General features: G+C 34.4%; 1 protein-coding gene across 1 annotated transcript in view; it reads right to left on the bottom strand.

The window, feature by feature from the left end:
* Window positions 1-2490: 2490 nt before the first annotated feature.
* LOC129943302 (protein NDNF) overlaps window positions 2491-26703 on the bottom strand; it is a 144705-nt gene continuing 120492 nt past the window's right edge. Inside the window, exons 4-10 of the mRNA XM_056052634.1 lie at window positions 18477-18708; window positions 18060-18238; window positions 11859-12103; window positions 11496-11726; window positions 11246-11385; window positions 10964-11101; window positions 2491-2793 (exon numbers count right to left, since the gene is read on the bottom strand). Coding sequence (XP_055908609.1) covers window positions 2613-2793; window positions 10964-11101; window positions 11246-11385; window positions 11496-11726; window positions 11859-12103; window positions 18060-18238; window positions 18477-18708 — 1346 coding nt within the window. The 3' untranslated portion in view covers window positions 2491-2612. The remainder of the gene's footprint in view (window positions 2794-10963; window positions 11102-11245; window positions 11386-11495; window positions 11727-11858; window positions 12104-18059; window positions 18239-18476; window positions 18709-26703) is intronic.

Here is a 26703-nt window from a genome sequence, read left to right as displayed (position 1 = left end):
ACATTTGTATATTTTGTGTTTTATTTTGGTTTGCATTTCGTTAGAGATTTGGTTTTGGTTGTGCTTTTCAATTTATATTTTGGTTTTGCACTGCTTAAAAAGGAATTGCGGAAAATAGGCGCGGTTAAACCTTTAATAGAGTATGGTTGACGGTCATGTTTGTATTTTTAGCGAAACACTACACCATGCGCAATATTTGCATTTGCATTTAATTTGCTATACATATTCAAAAGTACTAAGAGCAGATCTTAAATAAAAGAGATAAAAGAAGTTCATGCTGCATTACATGGTCTCCTGGTGCGAAACATACAATTCAATTTGTGTATATGCAACTGTCGGAGCTTTTTTAACATGCGCTATTTTCAAATGACGGGGATATTTCTGTGCAAGTGATCCGTGACTTCCAGCTTTGAACCCTACTACTCGTGTAGGCGTTCTGGACAAGAAAATAATATTGTCTGAAGAATAAATTATAAAAAACAAATATTCCCCTCAAGCCAAAATCACGGTTAATCTATGTACAGATAAAATCGTTCGCTAACCTGGTATTTTAATTTAAAAATTATATTTGATGCTCCGCACCAGGCGACCATGAAGCGTAGTAGGTATTCTATTCTCTCTTTTCTTTAAGATTTGCTCTCAGTTCTTTCGAATATAGACTTCAAAACAAATGCAAATATTGCGCGTGGTGTAGTGTCTATTGCATATTATTTATAAATATTTACAATCATGATCGCCAGCCATACTCTACTAAAGGTTTAACCGCGCCCACTTATCTCTATTCCTTTTTAAGCTGTGCAAAACCAGAATAGAAGTTGAAAAGCACAACTAAAATCAAATCTCTAACGAAATGCAAATCAAAACAAAGCATAAAATATATGTACCTCCTTCTGTAGCATGTTCGCCTGGTACATCAAATGGAATTGAGTGGTTTAGCTTAAAAAATACTCGATGTCCCCCCCCCTTCACACAATCCGTCTAGGCTAAACACAATTCAATTTGATGTACAAGGCGATCATGCTACTGAAGAAGGTACATACATTTTTTGTTTTGCTATGCCTTTGCCTTTCGTTAAAGATTTGGTTTTAGTTGTGCTTTGCTCTTCAATTTCTGTTTTGGCTTCTGCATTGCTTAAAAAGGAATTGAGGAAAATGGGCGCGGTTAAACCTTTAGCAGTATTGGCGATCATGGTTGTTTGTGTATAAATAATATGCAATCGACACTACAAGACGCGCAATATTTGCTTATTTGTTTTGATCTACATATTCAAAAGTTCTGAGAGCAGTTTTTAAAGAAAAGAGAGAAAAGAATACCTACTACGTTTCATGGTCGCCTGGTGTAGAGCATCCAATTTAATTTTTTTATACCAGAGACTTGCGTGATTCAGACTCAGGAAAATATTTCTTCACATTAATGCACATTCCTTTATTTCGTTTTGATCTTTTGAAAGTAGAGAAAGAAACAATACCTACTACGCATCCTGGTCGCCTGGTGCAGATCAAAGTGCATTCCACCTCTGTTTTATGTCTTCTAAAGTTTATCTTTGAACTTCTAAAATTGGCTTCTTATTGTATTTATGAAGGAAACAGTTTTTCTAATTCAAACTTTTGCTAAGTTACTTACGTTGTTATTGACAAACAATTTCCCAAAAAATAAAACTCATTAAAAATACTATTTCGCTTAAGTTAAAATTGTTTTTTTATTTTCTATTAATTTTCTTTTTTTTAATTTAACATGAAACTGTAAATTTATTGTCAAATATAATGTTATAAGTTTAGTTTGGTTGTTATTTTACAATAAAGGAAAAAAAAACACATTGTGTTTGTGAAGTGGGTCTTAGCTTATCTAATTCTTCAACATAATGATTTAAAACCCTACTAAAATAATTATCAATTTTAATCTAAATAAGTTCAATTAAAATTATAACTGTTCGCTCAATCAAACAAAAAGTTAAATTTAAAACAATTCATTCACTCAATTCACACGTTTACGGATATAAAATTAAAGCTTGCACAATAAAAATATAATTTATATCCTTCAAACTATTTAAGCATATAACATTATTTAAAGATTTAAAATAATTATTATTATATCATACATAAAATATTAAACTTAACACAGTAAATTAAATAATAAAATATTTATAAATATAAATTTAAAACTTAAAAATACGTTTGAATTTTTCGTATACCATATTTTTATTTTTTAAAGCTTAAAATTATAATTTTAATTGTTTTAAACTACAGAAAAGCTTTTATTTTATTATCTTTTTCTTATTTAATTTAAATTTAAGTCTTTTTTCGCTTAATTAATATAAAGAACATTAAATACATAGACGGCATTTTGTTATGTTAATAGTTTTATTTTTTTCATTTGGGAGGAGTATGTTCCTGTGTTTTATATTATTTTATATTTTTGTTTTGTTGATTTGGAATATGTTTTCATAAGTTGTTTAAAATATATTATTTTATATTGATTGTTTTTTAAGTTATTTTTATTATTTTTGTATATAAATGGCTCGTTAGGTTACAATTTCTGGTGGCATTGTGGCGGCAAGACACTGGTCTCATTTGGCTTTATTTACTGGATGATTGCTTTTGTTTATAACTTATTTAATAGTAAGTTGCTGATTCCCGAGAATCGTATAGTTCGTTGTGACACTGATGACTCATTCGTACTTTGAGGCTCTCGTATGGTAAGGCTTTACCGTCGATCAGGTAAACCGTGACGTAGATAAGATAGCTTTCGCCAGGACTTAGGTTAAAAATGGTGTGTGTTTCTAGTGGTGATTGACTAAAAATTGAAAAAGAAAAATAAAACAAATTCTTAGTAAAATGTTCCAAATGTTAAATTGAAATATTTGTATTATTACACGACTGTTACATCGTTATTCAAATAATATTTGTTTATGTTATAAGCTCATTATTTGCTTTTCATGGTTTTGAGAAGATGCACAGTGTAAATATAAATGTGTTTAAAACGGCATACAAACTGAATATTTATTATTATTTAAAAACCTAAAAAAACATATTCGTGGAATCCATATAAAAGCCAATGCATATTAATCAAACCTGAATATATAAATTTTAGATTTGAATTAAAAGCAATTCAAGGAAATTCCCATGAAATTTAATTTTACGTTTCTGTGTATCAAAACTTTTTAATGAAAAAATGTTTTAGTTTTTATCACAAATATAATTAGTTTTTGCCAAGTTTTGCACCCTAATCGATATTTAAATAGGATTACAGAACAAAAACAAGAATTGGTCATAAGGTTGACAGGTAAGTCTGTCTGTGGACTTATTTTTGAAATCGTTTCTTAAAAGCTTTACTAATTTTAGTCCAAAAAAGAGCCTTGGATGCGACCCACACTGATAACTTGCCATCCCGTCTGTCGATTTGTCTTGCTTAAAGTTTGTCTATATGTACTCGTATCATTTTTTGTAGATTTTATTTTTTTATGAAAAAACGGACTGTATAATTTTTATATAAAAATTATTAAATACCGAAAACAATATTTTCTGTGAAGTAAAATGAGTTTGAAACAATATTTTTAATGTTTGAAAAGATATTTGAGTCGAAAGTAAATTTTTACCAAGTTTTAGTATTGTTTTTTTTAGAGTTTTATTTTTTGTAAAAAATACTTTAAATTCGAAAAATTTTATCGAATGTTGAAAACAATTTTTTTATAAGATAAAATTAGTTTAAAGTAAATATTTCAAATTTTTGAAAAGATATTTGAGTCGAAAATCAATTTTTACCAACTTTTATTAAATTTCTATCGGTTTTTTAATTTTTTGTAATAAAACTGTCAATTCGATTTTGTTCAACATTTTTCAGAATGTTAAAAACAATATTTCTTATAAGATATCTAAAATAAGTTTGAAGCCTAAATTTCAAGTTTTTGAAAAGATATTTGTTTAATGTAATGTTTTTTTTTAGATTTTTATTTTTTATAAAAAAACTGTCAATTCGATTTTTCTCAAAATTTTATCAGATGTCGAAAACATTATTCTTTGTTGCACAAAATTGTTTTGGAGATGCAATCATATTTTAGTAGTAAAATTTTGGAGGCTACCAATTTTTTTTACAATGGATTTTTTTTTCAAAAAATATACTTCTTTGATATCACGTTACAATATATTATATAAAATTTAATTCAAGCGTTTTTGGTTCGTAAGATATTTAGGGTTGAACAAAATTTTCACCTTTTTTTTCAAACTGCTATGGTAAAAAAAACCACCCACGCAATTTTCTTGAGAGCTTTTTCTGCATCTTTCTGCCTTATTATCTGTTTAACAAATTTTTTTTGAAATCGATATCTCTTCTGGTTCTTGAGCTATGGACGACGAAAAACTCGTCGCGAACCTACCGACTTACGAACGTACGGACACAGGCACGTACATATGTACAGACGCACGCACAGACATCTTTCTAAAAATCTTTCATTGCGGCTCTAGGGACCTTGAAACATCGAGAAATGTCAAAATTTTCAATTTGAAAAATCGGACCCATTACAACAACAATACATTAGGGAAAAACCTACCAATTGTTCAAAACATCCTAGGCTGCTTAGCAAATACTGTCAGTAAAGCCTGTCACAATACGAAGACGTCTTTTATAAGCAAAGTTAACAGCTCGAAGTCCACGCAAGGTACCATTCTTGACGAAAAGGCATGTGGTAAAGAAAATGGCGTTTGCCAAAGCGCATAGAGATTAGGCAAAAGAGAAATAGAGGAATGTTCTGTAGAGCGATGCAAAAAAAGTCATCCTTTTTGGGTCCAAGGGTCGTGTGAGAAGACCCTAAAATGCAGCATACTATCCACGGTACGCTATAAAAACAGTGAAGCATGGTGGAGGAAAAATTATGATATGAGCTTGCTCTTCATATTACGGGGTCGGGCCTATTTATCCCATGGGGGGGTATAAGGGATGCAACCGATTATGTGAAAATTCTCGAGGAGGTTATAATACCCAATGCTGAAGACGAAATGCCGTTGATTTGGGTATACCAACAAGACTATGACCCAAAGCATACGTCAAAAAAGGCAAAACCATGGTTTGCGCAGAAGAAGTTATCCGTTATGGAGTGGCCCGCTTAATTCCCCAACCTTAACCCCATCGCAAATTTGTGGGGGATGTTAAGAACACAGTTCCTACAGCAAAACAATAGAATTCGAAAAAATTGTGGGTAACAGTGCGTGATTCGTGCAACGCAATACCAGTCGAGAGGTGTAGGGTTTTATTGGACTCGATGCCACTTAGATGCGAAGCATCATAAAAAACAATGGTTATGCAGCAAAGTACTAATTATAAGCTAACATTATTTGTATACTTTTATATAATTGATTACAGTTTTTCTTACTTTTTACGTAATAAATCTAGTACTTTGTCATGCACTGAATAAATATTTGTCACCTTGAATATTTTACGAACAAAAAATGTCTTTTTCCATAATAATTGTGTGCAATAAAAAATAACGTTTTTGACATCTGGTTAAATTTTGAGAAAAATCGGATTTTTTACAAAAGAATAAAACCTGAAAAAAAACATTACTAAAAATTGGTAGAAATTGTTTTTTGGCTCAAATATCTTAAGACACTAATTTTGTCTTATAAAAAGTACTGTTTTCAACACTCAGTAAAGTTTTTAGAAAAATCGAATCGACAAAATCGAGCAAAAAAATGAAAACCTAAAAAAAAACAATACTAAAACTTGGTAAAAATTTACTTTCGACTCAAATATCTTTTTTAAAAAATAGGCTTTAAGCTATTTTTACCTCTCAAAAAATATTGTTTTCGACATTCAGTAAATAAAAAAAAAACAACAGTCTGTTTTTTCATAGAAAATGGAAATCTACAAAAAATAGTACGCAAAATTGGTAAAAATTGATGTTCAGTTCTCGATATCTCGTGAACAATATATTGACTTATTAGTTTCATTCATCCAATTTGTATTTGTTTGAATAAAAATAAAACTTTTGAGAAATGCTGCAAAAATTGGTAAAATTTATTTTTCGACTAAGTGTCTAAAAGTTTACAAAAACAGATTTTGAAATCAAACTAGTCGATCAAATGCAAAATATTGTTGGTAGTTTTTAAATCTTTTTTAGAATACTGACAACATTTTTAACAAATCGAGAAAACCTACAAACCTTTTAAGCAAGACAAATCGACAGATCCCGTCAGTTATCAATGTGGGTCGCATCCCAGCCTCTTCAAACAAAAATGTGACAGAATTCAAAACACTGTCGACAGCATTTTTAAATGAAAAACGAAGGGGTTATTAGTACCCTCTATGTGTTTATATTTAAACACAATGCGAGGATTTAAGAGGAGATACCGGTCCACATTGATTTTAAAGTTTTGAGCATCAAAATGTAAAACATTTTTTTCCAAACTGATGAGCATTAGTGGAAGTTCGAGTATTACGGCAGAATTTTTTGAGGGGGAATGCAACTGGATAATCTGTAAAACAACGAAAGGCATAAAATATTGCGGGGTTCTGTTGGAGAGATGTAAATGTTTCGGTTAACGTTCTATCGCTTATAATTTTTAAAACCCGTTTTTGAATTATATCCAAGAGATTCAAACTTGTTTTAGGCGCAACTGCCAAGATATGAGAATTATATTCAAGCTTTTGGCGGATATAATCTTTGTAAATTACAGCTAGATCAGAGAGGTGACGAAATTTCTTCACTTAGCTACATTTTTGGCAATAACGAATTCAAGAGGTGATCAGTTGATTAGTTTTCTCGATGGAAGTGCCACTCATACATAGCGGCTTCGGGGGAGTGTTACACTTTTACGACAGGAGACCGCATTGAATTTTCGGAGCATTTAATTCTACACGGGTTTTTATTCCGATTATGCTGTTAAGATCAGAATTAAATGAGCTTAACATACGTTGCGTTAAAGGTCCAAACTTAAAGGACAATCCTTGTTCTTTCAATCTAGAAAAGAATATGAAAATCTGTGGGTAATGTCAACAGCAAAATAGTTTAAAGGATTAAAAGTGGCAGACAAGAGATCGTTTATGAATATGAGGAAGAGAGTCGGTGATCAAACGGAACCCTGAGGAACACCAGCATTTATTTTATGAATTTTAGACTTGAAACCATCCAATACAACTTGTATTGAACGGTTAGAAAGGTAATTTCTAATCCATGAAAGAAGAGATTCATTAAGACCAAATGCACGCATTTTCAAATGCCAGCCTAAAGTCTCTGGTAGCTAGTGCTGTTAATTCCTTATATTATAATGTAAATTTATTTTATATTTTAATAAATAATAATAATAATAATAAGTGCAATAATCTTTCTTTCTCAAAAACGATGTAAAGATTTGGTCCATTGTTCAATGAGATAAACCATGAGATCACCAGTGGAGATATTGCTACGAAAGCCATACTGTTGGTCATTAAGAAGCTACCGTTCTTCGAGATATACCTAAAGCTAATAATTAATCAGTGTTTTCATAACCTTGGAAAGAGGGACTTAAGTGCAATTGGACGATAGTTAAAAAGTGAAGAACTATTTTAGGGACAGGCTGGACAAATACTGTTTTGCATTCACTAGGAAGGACATTTGTAGAAAAGGACAGATGAAAAGCTTAGGCAGTGGTTTTTCTAGCGTTGAATAACACCTCTTCAGAAGTATTGCGGGGATACTATCCATGACAGCGGATTTGTGACTGGCAAGACATTTATCTACTCTAGTAATTGAACGAGTGCGAAAGAAGAGTCGTCCTTTAGAATCGTCTACGCTTTCAAGTACAGGTGCAGTCATTAATCGAGCTTACAAAAGGAGTGTCATGAGAAACGAGCTATGAAACTGACGAAGACGTAGTGTTAGTATTTTTTGGCGTGATTTCTGGTAATGCAAAAGTTTTATGCGTTGAATGTGTCTGTTACAGGTCTTTCAAGCTTGTTTGACCTTATTCCGGTTTTATTCATTGGGGTTGACTATGTAATTGTGGAAACTTACATTTTTGATCCTTATAACCTCTTTACAGCTCGAATCAAACTATGAGTTTAAAAAAAAAAAAATTAATTTCTCATTAAAACAAAGACCAGTTAAAGTTCCTGAAGAAGTCTTTGAGACCGTGTCGTATTGCCAAACGGTTCTGGTGAGGGTTTTAACTTAACTGGTGTTTTTTTGGCATAAAGAATTTGCAGATATTAAACTGTGATCTGATGTGCCTTAAGGCGATAATACACTGACAGTATTTTTATTAGGAATAGAGGTAAGAAACAAATCTAGAGTGTTGGCGGATTAACCTGCAGGAATTCGAGTTTGCTCGTCAATTCACTGAGTCAGGTGGTTTAACTCAGCAAAAATCTCGGCATACCTTCCTCAAGTGTTGTCTGACCAGAAAAGCGCAGACACGAAGAATTGTGTACATCGAACGTAACAACGATTTCATCCAACAGTAAATTTGAGCGACATATAATTAAAATTTGTATTAATACATTGGCCTTACTGTGGTAGAAATATGACTAAAATTTGGAGTAAATGCTCTTAAAGTTGAGGTCACCATGATGAAAATGTTGAGTTCACTGAAAATATTGACAATGACAGTTCTATTATTAGTAAAGGTTGCGTTTGCAAATCAAATTCAAAGTTGGTAAGTCCATATCAGAAACCCGATATTATCGTGAAAACTGCATCCATGTCCAATAATCAAGTGATAAACCAACTCGTTAACAAACCAAATGGATTATTTACCAAGCTAAAATTAAATGTAGTACCCGTGGCATGATGGTTAGTGCGTTGGACTGTCATGCAAGGGGTCTTGGGTTCAATCCCTGCCTGTGCCACCTTAATTTAAAAAAATTAATTTTCGCGGGTACTGCCTCTTGCGAGGAATTGACAATTCCTTCAAGAGTAATTCTTGTCATGAAAAAGTGCTTTCTCAAACTAGCCGTTCGGATTCGGCATAAAATTGTAGGTCCCCTCCATTCCTGACAGCATTACTCGCACACAGGAATGGTTGAGAGTAGTAAGTCACTAGGCCCTGGTTCACAACGGACTGTTGCGCCACCCCATTTGATTTGAAAATTAAACTACATTTTTTCTTTATAAAGAGACTTTCGTTTCGGGTGTGTTTCAGGAGTTAAAGACGTCATTAGATTTGACGTTTCAATAGAAAAAAAATTGCAGACAGTTTTGTTTATTCTCAACTTTTTTATAGTTTTTTATAGTCCCTAAAATTTCTGGCTGCTTCGTATTAAAAACTTTCCATTGACCGCTGGACTTTTTTTGTAGGGCTACGCGAAAGACCGTGTTTATTCAGATAAAGCTTTAACTTTTTAGCACTTAAAAATCAACATTCGTCAAGTTATGGCTGAGGTACCGCTCAATATGTGTGAAAAAGTGGTCGAAAATTAACTCAAAAGAGTCAATGCTTGCAACAATTTGCGTGGTGGTCATTGAAATGATTAAGTGTTTCACACATAATGTCAACTTTCAAACTTTATAATAAAAAAAGAACATTTTATATGTGTTTTATTTACGTTTACTTTTGAAACCGCTAAATAAATAACCCTGTTTTTGGAGCTTCCAGTATTCCACTCAACATAACTGGAGGATATCGAACCTGCATTTGAGAAATGTAATTCTTTAATCTTTACAATACCTTTCGCTAAAATAATATTTATATTTGTATAGAGCCTTTTTTGATTCTTGGTTGTGTAAGGACAAAGTAAACAATTATTTTTTTAAATCATAAACAAAAGCACCCTTTCCAAAGGGATTTTTTTTGCTTTCCTCTTTTAATTGAAGATAAAATAATAATTACATCAAAAGGACTGCCGCTTCTTTTTTTAGGTTGGTTGGACTATTTTAGATTGGATAAGATAAAACACCCTAAGCGAAATGGTTCTTTTTCGAGACCCTTTAAAATAAAAAAAAAAATAAAAAAAAGTAAATCTGGAGATTTAAGGATATCATGAACTTTCAAGTTTATGTTTAAAGGACAAATCTGCAATTGAGATAAAATAAGTTTCTCTCTTTTAAGCATCAGAATATAGGTTAAGCCCTCACCGCGCTCAGCTTTTAATTAACCTAAGCTTCTTTAATAGCTTCATAAATTTCTAGAATCTCGAAAACTAATTCCCTTCGAATTTTAATAATTATTTTTGTTCATGACCCCAAACGTCAACATTTTTGTTTGTGGGTGAACTTTCGACAGTGTTGAAACTTTTTAAACAAAATGTACCGTTTTTAACCTTAAAAACGAGAACACATAAAATGTTACCTAAGTTTTGTACATTTTAAAATTCCCTTGAAATTGTTCAAGCCCCTCACATTTGATTGTTTTCCAGGCTGCAACTTTCATACCGTAGCGTAGCTACCTATGTACACATGTACGGATACAAATTTAGGGGAGCCATGTTAAACGAAGTTCTAAGAATCGACCGGAATGAAAACAGCATTATTTGTATTCTCGTGTAGCACTATTCAAATGTTCTTGACTCTTTTTTCTGAGTACACAATCCTTGTGGTAAACATATACGAGTGATGCTTACACGAAAAACTGGAATCACGCACTCCACATATACTCAACCTAACAAAATACAGTTGCAATTGGTGAAAACCCACAAGGGCTGTGAAAATTTCAGCAAAAGCACAATCCACTAACGCGCGTATAGCTTGCGTAGATTTCCTTTGTCAATTATGCTGCTAAAACAAGCTTCAGTGCATCAGCCATTTTACATCGTCCTCGGTACATACTCCATGTGTATATACTCGTACTGAACCTTTATTCAAGGACTAAAAGCTAATTAGGTTAAACGAACCTAAAGTTCCGTGGTTTAAATAGCTAAGTCAAGCGAAAGGAAATATCGTTACAAAACCAACACTAACACTAACACGAGTGCATTTATTTTTTCGCCTCTACTCGAAACTCAAAACTGAAAACTCACAACTCGCACTCTCTATAGATTCGAAAGGGTTTATACTTACATCTTACTCCTTTCTGAGCACTTAATCGAATAGAACTGCGGATGCTGCATGATACGCTTGCCAAAATCCATGCAGTAATTAGTTGAATCGACAGAGCTGCGATTTCGGTTCGGCAGATTGAACACAATGATGCAGTATCTGGGAAAAAAGGAGACACAAAACAACAACAACAAAAAAGAAAGAAAAAGAGAAAATGTTAAAGGTAAAGTTAAAACGATTATCATGCGGGTCCGAGCCGTAGCCCCAGCCCTAGCTGCTTAAATTGACCTCGATTTGACTTACCCAATTGCCCTGATTTCAGGCGATGCATACCACGCTATTGTAGTCGATTTGCAATTCTTGCGGGACCGCACTTCGTACACGGTTACATTTTCGGGCAGTTCAGGAAGGTTATTGAATGTACGGCCTGTCGTTACGGCCAACTGTTTGGGCGATACCGAAAATCCACAGAAATATATTTTACAACCTCGATCATGAATCGATATCATCCCAATGTATGCAAAAGCATACACAACCCTTACTATGTACTTACCCCGACTTTATTTGCTCGCAGGACCTCGTCCTCGTTGCTTGGGTTAACGCGAATAATATACCTGTCACCGGGTAAGGCATTATTCATGTTAATGTAGGTGGGCTTGTAAACTCCATCGGCCTGGCCTACAACCGTTCGTTGTTTTAGGATTTTTGCATCAACTTCACTGCCACCGCATGGTAGAATAAGGTAGCGCAATTGCGATGCTGGACGTAGTTCGTCCGATGGAACCTATTTGGAATAATTGAATTCAAAGTTTACAATTGAAAATTCATTGATTTCGGATGGGATGTGAATATACAACCATCTCATCCGAACTGAACGGTACTGAACCGAACCTGGAACAGCATGTGCTAGGCTTACCTTAAAGCTAAAAACCGACACACTGGTCATGCCCGAGATTTTCTCCACGCTCAAGTCATTTTCGCGCAGGGATGACGGATGGGTTCTGTTAAATTTAACAGTTGTTGCAGCGATATGGAAAGTGAGATTCTGCCGCTTGGTATGCACACCAAAAATGTCCACAAAGTAGGTGGTATTGGGTGTGAGTCCCTTGAGGACTTGTTGGGTGCGTGAACCCGTGCAAATGACATTGGTAATTCGAGGATCTGGAATCAAAGCAAACTTACAGTTAAAGAATATATCATCGAATGGAGTATACGTTGAATTTTCTTTTTTAAATTAAAGGGTAACCCAGAATTAACACAATTTAAAATGTGCAACAATTGCACTGGGTTTCCATTAGACTCTTTTAAAGCGACTTAATTCGATGTATCATCAGCTTACTTCGCTCTTATTTAATTTTTAAAGAAAGGTTGGTAAATGGGCAAACGTTTTTCATTTGTTTTAAAATGTGTGGGAGCGTTACAAATTGATGAAACGTCAAAATGAATCCAATAATTTTAACTAAATTTGTACTAAAAAAAAATATTCATTGAGTAACCTTAACTAATTCTTTTTTCTATTGTTCCAGATGGCTTTACTTAGTTTTTGTCCAAGCCTAGAAAACAGCTTCATCATTTGTTGAAAGAAAGCTCAAAAAGGCTCTTTGACAGAAACGTTATAAAGACTTGAATATCAAGGCGTTTAGACAAAATAATTATTAATATAGATGAAAAGTCTGAATTAAAAGAGAATGGTGTTTCCTTTACAAAAATAAAGATTGGTTTATTGAAGAAATAACCCAAGGGGTACCGTTTGTTTTTGATAAGTAAAGGCGACTTCCTTGTAACTGGTCACAGTCACGTTACTAATAAGCCTCAAAAATGGCTTTGTAAAAAAGGTGTAATTCATTCAACTTTAGTTTCCAAACACCTTTGTGACAGAAATAAAACTAAATCTTAGAACTCATTAAATCTTTTATAAAACATTTATGAGGGTGACTTCAGAAATATTTAGCTTGAGTTTCGTTAGGCGTTTTATAAGTTGTATTTCTGGAAATATGACTTTTTGGTTAGTTACGCATTTTTCCGAAACTGCACTGTAACTATTCATTAACTTTTGGCGATAGACGACTTTCAAGTCACAATCAAAATACTGAGCTATGTTGTTTCAAGGAAACTGTATAGAAAACGCGACTATGACAAATTTGTCGCTTTCTGATTGCAAAATTAGATGTGTGATAGGTAGGTAGGTAGAAAAGGCGATCTCAAGGCAACCTAGCCTGAGATCCAATTAACGCTGTAGTGCGCCGTTTTGATACCAAAAACTCGTTTGACTATTGATTGAAAGGGATAGATTGATAGAGAACCTTCATAGCGATTATGTTGGAGCCATTTTGTCGCATTGAGAAAAAAGATTAGGTCTCTAATCTTTGTCTCAGATAGTTCATCAAGTTCTTGAAAGAATGCTTTTACAAAGCATTTCATTCTGGTGTTTGCCAAAGCAGGACATTTGCAGAGCAAATGGATTATGGTTTCACTTTCTCTTTGGTCACTACAGCTACGGCAAAAGGTATTGTCAGAGATACCCAACTTCTCTGCATGAACAATCCTGGCTTTGTCTTGCCTTGGCCTGCATAGAAGATGGTTTGTACGGGTTTTGTTATATGAGGGCCATATCTTCCTAGATATAATGCAGTTGGGTAAATTGCTTCACCTTCGGTTTGATTCAGTTTGGTAGATAGAAAAGATTTTACCCTTCATAGCACCAAGAGGAATGTTAACCCTTTCCGCAAATGAGCTATGAAGGGCCGATCCTTGCCTGGCTAGCTCGTCAGCCCGTTCATTTCCCACGATACCATTATGGCCCGGAACCCAGATCAAGGGTGATACCGAGGTTAATATTCAGGTTCGCAAGGTCATCGCGACATTGCTGGACCAATTTAAATGAGGATGTGGACGAGTTATTGGCTTTGACAGCTGCCTGACTGTCTGTGAAGATAGCCGCATTTCGGTTTGTGTTTGTTCTTTGTTTAAGTATCTTACATGCCTCCCTTTTTGCCAGCTGTTCAGCCTGAAAAACGATAGCAAAGTCAGGAAGCCTAAAGGATTTGGCTACATTTAGGGACTCAGAAAAGATCCCAGAACCAACTCCGCACTCCATCTTTGTACCGTCAGTAAAGATGGTTGTGTCGAAACCTATCACACGATGTCATCCTCCCTGGCTGGAGGCCAAGAGTTCATCCTCCAAGTCTGTGGAGGGTTCTACGTTCGTCTTGTCTATTTTGTCCATTTTGTTTAAGTTTATTGTATTTTGGTCTCACGAGTAGTTCAGAAAAAAGAGGTCAGTCCCGGCAGAGCCGATTTACCGGGGTAAGGCAGAAGATAAGAGGGACCCTGCCAAGGCATCCGAATGAGCTCGTTAGCGACTGGTTCGCCCCCAGTATTTCATTCTTCGGCACGGATTATGTAAGACGCTCACACCACCACTGAAATTAGGGACCCCGTATCTATGGTCAAATTGCATTTCTAATGCTTGCTACTATTAATGAGTAGGAAACTTCAGCAATTCAACCTGACCTTAGCTGATCTCCATCTCGACAACGTGCAAGACAACTGTGGTGATCATTACCGCCCGGCACCCACTGGGAAGGTGATGTATGATACATGGGAACACTACTTGAAAGCAAACTTCCTGAACGGTCGCTCAAGCAAGGAATTCGGGGTCCCCTTCATCCCTGACAACATTACTCGCACACAGGAATGGTTGAGAGTTGTAAGTCACTAAGCCATAGTTCTCAACGGACAGTTGCGCCACCTATTTTTTATAAATTTTGCGGTTTCAAAAGTATAGAGCTGGATTTCGACATCTGTCAAACTAATTAGGAAACCAATATTTTTTTCAGCTGAAAGTCGGAGATTTACGATAATGGATCGCTTATCTTTCGCACAACGCATAAGCCACATATCTTGCTTTAAGAAGAGATTATGGTTTACATATAATCGTCGAACTCCACAAGCAATTGGTAAAATTGTGAAGAAATTTGAAGAGACTGGATTGGTTACAGATATTGTAAGGTCTGTACATATCGTTTCGCTCGGCTCCCGGAAATTACGATAGAAGAAATTACGCCTGAATTTTTTTTTTCGGAAATAACGCCAGAAAATGTTTTCTGCTTTAAATTGGAAAAAGAAGCAGAATTTTGTGTGGAAAATAAGTCAGAAACATTGGATATTGTGCCAGACAGAAATGGAAAAAAAAACCAGAAACTAAAATGGAAATTGGGCCAATTGATATATTCTGGCCTAATTTCCTAATATCAATTTGGAAAAAAGGCCAGAAAATGTTTTGCATTTTAAAAGTCGCTACTTGGTCAATATTGTAGACATTTTATCACAACAGGAAAAAACAGCCTCTGATATGCACCCACGGGGGGGGGGGCGGTAGCGGCGCGGCCATGGCGTTGCGGACGCGGCGCGCTAATTTTTTTTATTTGTAACAATTTATTTAAAAAAATAGAAAAGAACAAAATATTTTTACCAAATGTTAACTTGCAAAGTGTCTGTTACAATTTCCCAGCAGCATGGACATTTGTAATTTTCGTTTGAATCTGCAACTGCTTGAGCTTGCAACTAAGTTGCAGTCCGAGCATATTTTCATATGTCTGCACGGCAACAACACAACGTTGCATGTTTTTTTTTCACTACGTCAATTGTCAATAATGAATTCGCGAAAGCAACTAAACAATAATTCTTACAATAGATGATAGAGACAAAGAATGTGTAGTATAAGTGTTTATTTATTACAACAATTTATACAAAATACAGTTTTCTGGCTTTTTTTTAATAAACATAAAAAGGAAAAAACGCCAGAAATTCTTTTTTTTGCCTTTTTCCCATCTTGTAAATGGAAAAAACGCCACAAAAGTTTTTAGGAAAAAATGCCTGAAATTTCGAAATTTTGCCAGAAAAATTTGGGATTTATTCTTAGGAAAAAAAGCCATAATTTTGCATGAAGAATTTTCTGGCGTTTTTTCCAAAAAAAAATCTTGCGTAATTTCTTCTGGCATAATTTCCGGGAGCCGTTTCGCTCGTACTACTGAAAATATCGCTTCTGTATGTGAAAGTGATACCGAAGACCCGAGTGTTTCGATTCCTTGTCGTTCTTAGGACTGTTATAATATTTTTTCTATCATATAAAGTCCAGATTTCACAACAACCGAAGCCAGCTGACCATTTATAACGTCGCGTCGTCGTAGGTACGTCAATAGGTGTTCAAACAATAAGCGAGGTGGTGGAGGGCAATTTTTCAAACAAAATTGTCTTGAGCGACGAAGCACATTTCTCACTCGGTGGGTATGTTAATAAACAAAATTGTCGTATTCGGACCGTTATGGTCATATGATAACCTACTGTTTTGCCTGTTTTTGTAAAATACGGCTTGGAGAATATGTGGAGACGGTGCCACATGCTACACAACTCGAGCGAATGTGGCTTTATTGCAAGAAACATTTCCTGGCCGCGTAATTTCTCGTCGTGGCGATATCAACTGGCCACCGAGACCATGCGGTTTGACATTGTTGGACTTTTTTTGTGTGGGGCTTAGCAAAAGACCTTGTTTATCGAAGCTTGGAACAATACGCGTAATGGTAATTTAAATGATGTAGTGTTTTGCAAATAATATCAACGTTCAAACTTTATAATAAAAAAATAAATATCATGAAAATAAACATTTTTTATAGTGTTTTATTTCCAATTACTTTTGAAACCGCAAAGTGGATAACCTTGTTTGTTCTTTAATTAAAAGTAAATAATTTTAGAAACATATTTTGTGTAACACTTCACAAAGTGGTAATAAATCTTTGTTTTGCTGTCGACAACTCTGGAATTTGATCACGCCCGAAGAAAAAGTTACAAAAAACTACTTTGAAACCCTTAAAAACATATTTAGTTTCTTATATAACTATGCAATTTTAGTTTATGAATTATTGTAACTAAGATTACTGTTTAGTTATTACTAAGTTAGCTTTCAGTCACAATGAAAGGCGTCCAACAACATCTACACAACTAAGTTTTTCCAAGGAAACGCGAATAACTTTGTCACTTTCGTGTTACAAAATTCAAATGTGTGCCACTTGGGAAAACTATTTGTAAACAAACTTCCTGGGAGGTATAAAGGTGGCAAGAGCAAGGAAATCAGGGAATCAAGTGATCAAAGAAGTGAAGAATCAAAATGTCGGAAGGGGGTTTCGTTGATTAACTGATATAAATGGGACTGATAAATCAAAGAGCAGTTAAGGGAAATGTGATAAAGATGTCGCATACTCCAAATAGGTCTATAAAATAAAAGTTGCATTCCCATTTTCCAATTGTGGATTAAGACGAGCGAACATATTTTCGACTTAGTATAAATTGTATACTGGGGAAAAAAAATTGTGGAAAAAGTTTGAGTTCCGGGTTTTAAAAAGTATTGTTCATTTCTTTTCTAATTTTTTAAAATCTTTTATATTGATTGGAATGGAGTTTTTATTATTTTGATAAAAATGTATGACTCGATTTTAAATTGACAAAAAATAATGCTTACTAATGAAAAATTTTATAAAAATATCTTTTAACCTTAAATCTTTTAAATAAAATATTAGATTTTAAAAAAGGTAAAGAGCACTGTTCGCCGTTAACTTGGATACAAATTGAAAATTCTAAGGCGCTGAATAAATTGATACTAAGCACACATTCGTCAAACTTAGATAAAACTTTCTGGAACATCAAGATTATTATTATTTTTATTATTATTGGTGCAATTGATACAAAACACAATTGCCATACTGCAGGCTTTCATTTGCATGAGAGAAATGGGACTCAACTCTTTTGAAAAAATGGTAAATAAGTGCTGATTTTTATCCACCTGCATTAAAACCACCCTTATAAGTATTGCACACGCAGTAGTAATCAAGGCAGAGATGCATACATTTTAATCAACATAAAATTAATCACTTTTAAATAATATCTCAAAGAGAAAATTAAAAAAACTTTCAGCTACCTTGGTCTTGATAAGAACAAAGAAGAACTGGTCCAATCTTCCAGACCTTGTCATACATTCAATTCAATTAGCTCATTAATTACCAATCAACCATTCTTTTTCTATTTATGTACTTGCGTTGGTCATATTATAAAACCTACTTACCAATCTTCTTTACCCTTTCGGCTGGCTTCTGCCAAACGTAGTCCATCGCTGATCCAGGGAAGCAATTACCCTTCCTCATCGATCCCACCACAAACTCATTTACTGCCGCACAGAAATTCTTCTGTGTTCGCTTTGCATTAATCACCAAGCAATAGTGCACCGCATGGATGTCGAACTTGCTGCAATGAAGAAATAGTGAAATGAATATCAACCGACCTCAACGATGACGACGTCGAAAACGACGACGACAACGTAAAAACTACAACGTCAATGTGGCAAATCCATCAATATCCGGTCAAAATCATACAGACAGACGGACGGATAAGCGAACAACAGTACATGGAACATAATAGCCACACATGTATGTTGGACTTGCATATGATGAATATATCGAAAGAAGAACACTTTAAAGCTCACCTCTTGCTCCACTTAATTATCATCTGGCTTTTCCGCATTCGATTCTGACTGCGAATGTTAATCTGATTCGTCCGGTTCAATAGCGCCCAATTGGATTGCGGATGTTGAGCGTGAGCTTCCATTTTCATTGAGCCACGCTGCCTGGCTCGCACGAATAAGTCGTATTGGCCACTCAACGCACACGGCAAAAGGATTTCTTTCAAATCCGATTTGAAGTTTCTGGATAAATTGGCTGAAATGAAAGTGGGAATGGCGTGAGTCAAATTGTATACCATCTATATGTACCTATAGCCTTACACAATTTTAAAATAGCAACTAGAATATTATTTAATGAATATTTAGATTTAGTAAAGATGTTTTGTATCTATCTATTTTATATTTAATGTAAAAATAAAGAATTAAATAACATTAACACTGGACCAATCTTAATTTAAAAAATAATGTCAAGGTAGAGAATTTATTGAAACTGATAAATACTTTAATTTTAAAGGGTCAGAACTTTAAAGTTAAACAAGAACTGAATAACCAATTGACAATCGCTTTGATAAAATGAGAATTTTCCACTTTTTGTAATTTTCAGTAAGTGAAGTTTATCAAGACCGAACCTTAGTATTTTTAAAGTATCAATTTATAAGTGTTTCCCAATTCTAAGTAGGCGAGTCTTTTTCTACTCAATAGAAAATTAACGTTAGGTTAAGTTTTTTAAAGAACCTCAATTAACAAAATATACGTGTTATCACGGTCCCCACAAAGCTATAAGGGAGGATCAGCACTACTTAAAAAAAGTGTTTCACACGCTAAGATGAACCAAAGTATAGTACTGAAGACGTGCAAGCATAAATAATTAGTATTGGCATGAAAAAAAAAGGTTTTTGGATAGCAGCTACGTATGGCCCTCCGAGAAGGTCTCCAACTAAAAAAGACTATGCAAAACTCCTAAAGTTGTTAGGATGTAACTAAGCTATTGGTGGCGACTTTAATGCTTAATCATATGATTATCTAGGCTTATATAGACAAAAGTTAAACGGCTTTAGCAAGCAGGCTTCAAATACATTTGCGAAATTTTATAAGTCTGGTTCGCCAAAATATTAGACATCTGATTGTAGCAAAATACTAGAACTTATAGACTTATTCCTTGTTGTTAAAGGTGTTAAAAAAAATATTAAGTGCCAAAAATAACTACATTTTATCGTCAAAGAATACTCCAGTAATTACATCCTTGAGTGAAGCGAGAATAGAAGAAAAATTATTTCTAGCACGTAAATAAGAGAACAAGCTGAAACGAATCCAGAGATTTTATAAACCTTAGACCTCCCATGCAAACAATTGAACAAATTGAAAATGAGGCTAAACAATTTATTGCTGAAACAATTTATTATTTGAAACAGAAATATAATATCCTTTCGAAATAAAGGAAATAATATTGGAAAAAGGAAAGATCGTTGGAAATGGCAGTCTACGACGAACTAAACAACGAACTAAAAAAAGATCAGGATCTAAAATGATTCACTAATTAGATTTCTTGAAATTCTGACGAAGATGCTTTCTACTAAATACTGTTTAGGATACTTGAGTACAAACTGTATAGGAAATTTCTCAGGCAGTTCTAAGAAATACTTTAATCTTATGGTACTAGCTGTCTCTTTAGAGTACACGTTACGATCAATATTACTCGCAATTAACGCAAATAGAAGCAGGTGTACCGCAAGGAAGTGTCCCAGGACCCAACTTGAATCTTATATATACAATGGATATTTGAATCGATACGAACGTGTTTTAGAAAATTGGTACCAATTACAAAGGCTAAGAAAGTAAAATACCTTAAAAATCTGGCCGTACAGGTACAACATAGTAAAAACTCTAAGGAATTCTGGTCTAGCGTACGTGGACTGAGTGGATTGCACCGAGGTATGAAGATTGCTGTAGACGCTAAGATTTTAGCAGCACATTTTAAAACTCTATTGTCGGCTGACGAGCATCTTCATACCTCCAGCTACGCAAGACTTTTATGTGTCTGAATTGGATGCGCCGATATCTTTAGGAGAATTGGAGGCAATTCTTTTGGGAATGAAAACCAACAAAGCTGCAGATATTGATGGTATTTCAGTTGAATTTCTCAAAAACAGCAATGACCAGCTCAAAATGTATATCGTTAATTTTTTAAATCTTCTGTACAACAATACTTACGTGCCTACGACCTTTTCAAAAGCCCTCATATTCCCGATATTTAAAAAAGGTGATGCGATGCAGCCCGAAAACTATCTAACGAGGAATCTCAGTACTCAATTCTCTAAGAAAGCTATTTGCTGGAATTCTTTATAGAAGACTTACGAACTGGATAGAAAGAACAAACAGTTTAAGTATATTTCAAGCGGGATTTCGTTCTCGATGTTCCACAATGGATAACATTTTTGCCTTAAACTGCATTGCTAGAAAATGTACCGAGAAAAATAAGAGACTATATGTATGCTTTGTTGATTTTAAAGCCGCATTTGATACCGTCAACAGACAGGCTCTGATTTATAAGCTGGAGAGGCTTGGAGTGTCTCGGAAGTTTCTGATGCTTTATAACAATTTCTTGTCGTTATCTAGTGCAGTAGTTTGGGATGGTTTCAATTTGTCAGAGTGTTTTGAGACGTCAGCAGGTGTCCCTCAGGGATGTATTCTAAGTCCTCTTTTATTCGGGCTTTTTATCGATGATATCTCTGAAATGCTTCCTGGAGGCGTTATGTTTGATGGAACTCTCATCAAAGTTCTACGCTGGTGATGAACTGGTACTAGTAGCTGACAACCCCTTTACTCTTCAACGCCAAAGTAATCGTTTGGATGAATACTGTAAGACTTGGGATCTCCACTTGGGATTTTTGAGAGTCGATATAGAAGGGTGAGGCTACCTGAGGAAACGTGGTGGCTCAACAATCAACAGATTGACATAGTACGTGAATTCAAGTACCTTGGAGTTTGATTTACATTGAACTTAAACTTTGGCAAGCATGCTAAGGATAAAAGCACTGAAACTAGCTGGCGCTTAATATCTTGTGGAAAAAGTTCTTTGCTAACCAAAACATTGACCATTCAACAAAATATCAAGTGTTAGTGCTACAGTCACCACTTGCATGTGCTATGGGGTGCAAGCCTTTGGTGTTACGCCCTTCGAAGAATTTGAAGCTGTTCAAAGATTTTTCTTCAAACGAATATTTCGGTTACCGAATTCATCACCTACCTATGCAATACACGTGGAATCTGGCTTACCACCCATCTACATTAACAGTTTAAAAGCACATGCAGACTATCTAATAAAAGTGATAAGGAGAAATAATACCAGTCTTCATAAATCATAAATGCAATTGAATCAGTATCCTTTTAGGTAGTGGCCCTGTCCAATGACCTTTCTCTGTCTTTAACAGAGGCGAACGTTTTCGAATGGCACAATATACTTACATCGATTATTGCTAAGAAAAATGAAAGGATATATGACCAGCACCTAATCAGAGCTTCTTCGTCAACCTCGAGGTTATTCTACAAGAACCTTAACCATCAAGTTCTAACTGAGAATAGCTATTTCAACATTTAGTACTCGTCTGAGGCTAAAAGTACCATTTTCAGAGCAAGAGTAGAAATCCTTAATCTGAATTACATCCCTCATAGAACTGATCTTCAACAGACTTGTGATTTATGCAACAGAAGAGAATGTGATGATGTTTACCATTTCATTGCTAATTTGTCCTATATTATAAGAAATTCGGCGCTTGTATTTTCAAAAAAGTTTGATATCACTCAATCTATACAAATTTTGCAAACACGCTTTAAATTATCGGAATTGTTTTTGATAATTGTATTCTCTTAATATTTCTTCAAATTATTACTTTTTATGGGGCAAATCATTACAATTGCAAAAATTCAAAATAATTTTAAATTATTACTTTTTATTTATGTGGCAAATCATTAAAATATAAACTTCAGGTAATTGTATCAACATCGAATCGAAAAAATGAACTTACGAAAACATAAATAACGTTCCAATTTCTATAAACAGTGCCATCTAAACTTTGTATTCATGGGAACTGTCTCTATTTAACCGTTTGGATTCGCCTTAAACTTGTAGGTCCCCTCCTCCATCCCAGAAAGCATATAACTCGTACACAGGAACGGTTGAGAGTTGTGAGTCACTAGCCCCTAGCTTATTTTATTTATTTATGTAAGCAACTTTACCAAAACCCCTTTGGACTAACAGCATCCAACTTTGAAACCAAGAAAACCAATGCTGAACCTTTCCAAAAAAGTCCTTTGTGAAGTAATAAATGCGCTTTTTTGTATATAAGACACAGCGTTCGACATTGTGGCCTTCAAATTTAAATGGATATGGAAAAGTGGTTAAGAATACTGTATCATTCATATGATCACAGACTGCAAAGTCGTATCAATTCTGAAATGAAAACTGTCTTAAATGTGCATCAAGACAATGTTCGGAGGCTAAGAAGAACCAAGCCTCATGAACTGATGGTCTAAAAGCTATGGGAAAATATTACAACGATAAAATTGCTCTAATTTTAGTGCAATAAGAGTCCTAGGGATGTGAACATTATACAAAAACCAGAGATTTGCACTTTGCAAAATCGTCATACATTCTTACACTTCGTGTCACATGGATAGGAACAAGCTTGTTTCGTTTTCTTATTGACGTTATTTTTTCAAAGCCTTAGTTTTTTTTTTTTGCAAAAACCTCAATGTGGAATGAATGATTTTAGGGACAAGATATTATTTTAACTATTAGCGTCTTTAAATCGGAAAATGATGTTCTAATTGTTTGGGAACTTAGTACAAGTAATTATTTGATAGGATCTAGAAGTATGGGTAGACGTAAGGGTCTAACCAAGGAGGAAATAGGCCTAATTCGAGCTTACCGGGATCTCGTCCCTCCGTTTAATAGCCATCAAAATCATAAGAAGTTCAAATGTTGCACACAACTACCTCAAGGTTTCAGAGAGGAATGAAAAAACACCCAAAGGAAGAGTCAAGAAAGCCAAATCCTTTCAGAAAAAGCGAGTGATAGTGAGAGCAGCATTAAATTCAAGGTTTTCCATTAGCATAATCAAGGCAGACGCTGGGGTAAATGATAGTAGTTCGACTGTTGCTCGGATGATACAGAAGGCGAAAATACCACCATTAAATGCTGCAAGCAAAAGCCAATGGAACAAATCACATCAGGTGGAATCGACGGACCTGATGGATATAACTGCTATTTCTATGAAAGGTAGAAATCTATCTAGAAAACGGCTCAGCAAAGGAGGTGGTGTAATCTTATGAAGAACAAATAACTATTACGAAACCGTTTAGCTGGATTTTTAAAAGCTCTAAAACGACGGCAATCAAATTTTATTTTACCGTTTTTAAATTGGGTTTTAGATAACGATGACAAATGTTTAATTCCTTACAACGTTAGCAGCCACTGTGAGAGTGTGGTTGTCGATACTCTAGCTGAGTTCGGACTAAAGCAGATCAATTGTTATCAAAATCATCTTAATTGGTATCTTGATTTAGTATTTACTGATAATGAATAAGGTGTGTGTATCGACAGTCCCACTCCACCCCATTGCCTAACACTGATAATCATGTAGTACTTTGTATAAGCTTTGAATTATATGATTATATAAAGCAAGCATCGGATATTGGCCATATACTAAACTATGATAAATGTAATTTTGATAATGTTTCTAGTTTTTGAATAGGGTGAATTGGTTTTCTATTTTTGATAACAATGATATTGAGGAAACTTTCATAATATTAACGAATTTAATAAATGAGGCCATTGATTTGAATATCCCAAAAATTCAAAAGAAATCTCAATCCAAGCGTTGCTGGTTTAATAAAAAGCTAATTAATCTAAATAATCGGAGAAACAAAGCTTTTAAACTCTACCATGATTCCAGGGATAATAATGCTTAATATATGAATTACCTTCGAACTAACCGTGAATTTAATTTCCTTTATACAAATTTTTTATTAAGTATGAAAAGTAGATTTAAAAAAAATAGCAAATCGTTTTAAAAATTTATTAATAACAAAAAAAGTTCCACTGGAATTGCAAATTCAGTCCGATATATGGGACTTTTTTCGTTCTGTCTTTAAACCAACATGTTAGTGCCAGCAAACAAGACCTCTGTTTATGTGTTCTTCTGATTCTTTCAATGTAAGTCAATTATATGTAGAGAAAAATGATATAATCAATGAAATATTGAAATTAAAAGATGAAAAGCAATCGGGATTTGATGGTATTGCACCAATAATTCCCTCTCAAAATTATCTTTAATCGCTCTCTCTATGAAGGTTTCTTCTTAAAACAATGGCTTTTGCTCTAACTTATTAAATTGGTTCGATTCATATCCTACTGGTAGAGTTCACTACGTTTGTATTAACAACGTTACATCGAACCCGATTGTTGTAACTTCCGGTGTTCCCCAAGGGAGTCATTTAGGACCCCTTCTCTTTCTCTTATTTATAAATGATATTTCAAATGTTTTGAGTAATAGTCTTTGTTTAATGTACGTAGACGACCTTAAGCTGTTCTTACGGGTTAAATCCATAGCGGATTGTATAAAACTTCAAAATGATCTTAATAATTTAGTTTCTTGGTGTACCAATAACGATCTACATTTGAACGTTTCTAAATGTCTGTATGATGTTTTACCGTGGTATGTCTCCAATATTGTTTTCCTACGATATAAATAGATTTGGTCTGTCCAAGGTTTCAGAAAAAAAAGATTTGGGTGTGATCTTTGATTTAAAACTCACGTTTTGCAACCATATCGACTACATCATTTCTAAGGCCAGTTCAATGCTCGGTTTTATTTCAAGGAATGCTAAAAACTTCTCAGATCCTTTTATATTAAGAACTCTATATTTTTGTTATGTACGACCAATATTAGAATACTGCCCTCCTATATGGAATCCTTTGTATGCTGCTCATGCTAATAGAATTGAAAGAATACAGAAACGCTTCACTAGAACAGCAATCCGGGTTTTACGATGGAATGTCGACATGCCATCATATTAAACGAGGTGTTTGTTATTAGGCATTCAGTCCTTGGAAACACGCCGTAAATATTTTGATGTCATGTTTGTAAGCCCACCAAGGCGCTCCCTGACAGAAGATGACTATACAGATCTATTTAATCTTCTGCGAAACACACCCATTGGGGTTCAAGACTTATATCAACAAAAGGCAGAAGACTTTTCCAAGCAGGCCTTAAATACAATTGCGAATTCTATTCTTCCAGGTCGCCAACTTACTGTCCTTCCGATACTAACAATATACCAGACGTTACTGACTTTTTCGTAGCTAAAGGAATCAAACGAAATCACATTAGTGTCGAAGGTAATTATGACCTGTCATCTGATCATACTCCAGTCATTCTATCACTTAGTGAATCGGAAGTACTAGGAAAAAGTAATCCAAAGCTTGTAAATAAGAAAGCAAGCTGGAATGATTTTGGAGAAAGGCTTTTAAGTTTTATAAATTTAAAATCTCCCATGGATACAATCGAGCAAATTGACCATGGAGTGGAAAAATGTATTGCTGATGTGCAACAGGCCGCTGAAGAAAGTACTCCAACATTTACTAGTAGAAGACAAAATGAAATATCCTTTAGAGATAAAAGAGTTGATAATAGAGAAAAGAAGAGCTCGAAGAAAATGGCAAAATAGTAGATTTCCAGATGATAAAACAACGTTTAACCGTATAAGCAATAATCTTAAAAATCAAATTTACAAATTCAAAAATGATTTACTCAGTACATTCCTAAGGAATTTAACGACTGATGCTCCAACCGATTGTTCGCTATGGAAAGCAGCCAAGCCAAACAAAACTCGAGATGGGAAATGGATCGGTAACCCGAAAGAAAAAGCTAACCTTTTTGCTGAACAACTTGCGAATGTTTTTAAGCCATACTCATCAAACGCGGCTGAACATAACTTACAGTTTTTGATTAGATAGATGAAAGTGAAATACCAATTGTAAGACTTAAAGAAATAAAAAGTTTGTGCTTACATCAACTACCAAATAAAAAATCACCAGGCTACGATCTAATTACAGGTTATGAAAGAAATGCCATTAAAAGCCTTTATAAAACTCCAATATATAATAAATGCATGTCTTAAGCACCGGTATGTCCCGCACTATTGGAAAATTGCTGAAGTAATTGTCATACCAAAGCAAGGTTAACCACTA

The sequence above is a fragment of the Eupeodes corollae genome, chromosome 1, assembly GCF_945859685.1.
Source record: "Eupeodes corollae chromosome 1, idEupCoro1.1, whole genome shotgun sequence".
Lineage (NCBI taxonomy): Eukaryota > Metazoa > Arthropoda > Insecta > Diptera > Syrphidae > Eupeodes > Eupeodes corollae.
The sequence above is the reverse complement of the archived record's forward strand: the minus strand, read 5'-3'. Positions and strand labels throughout refer to the sequence as shown.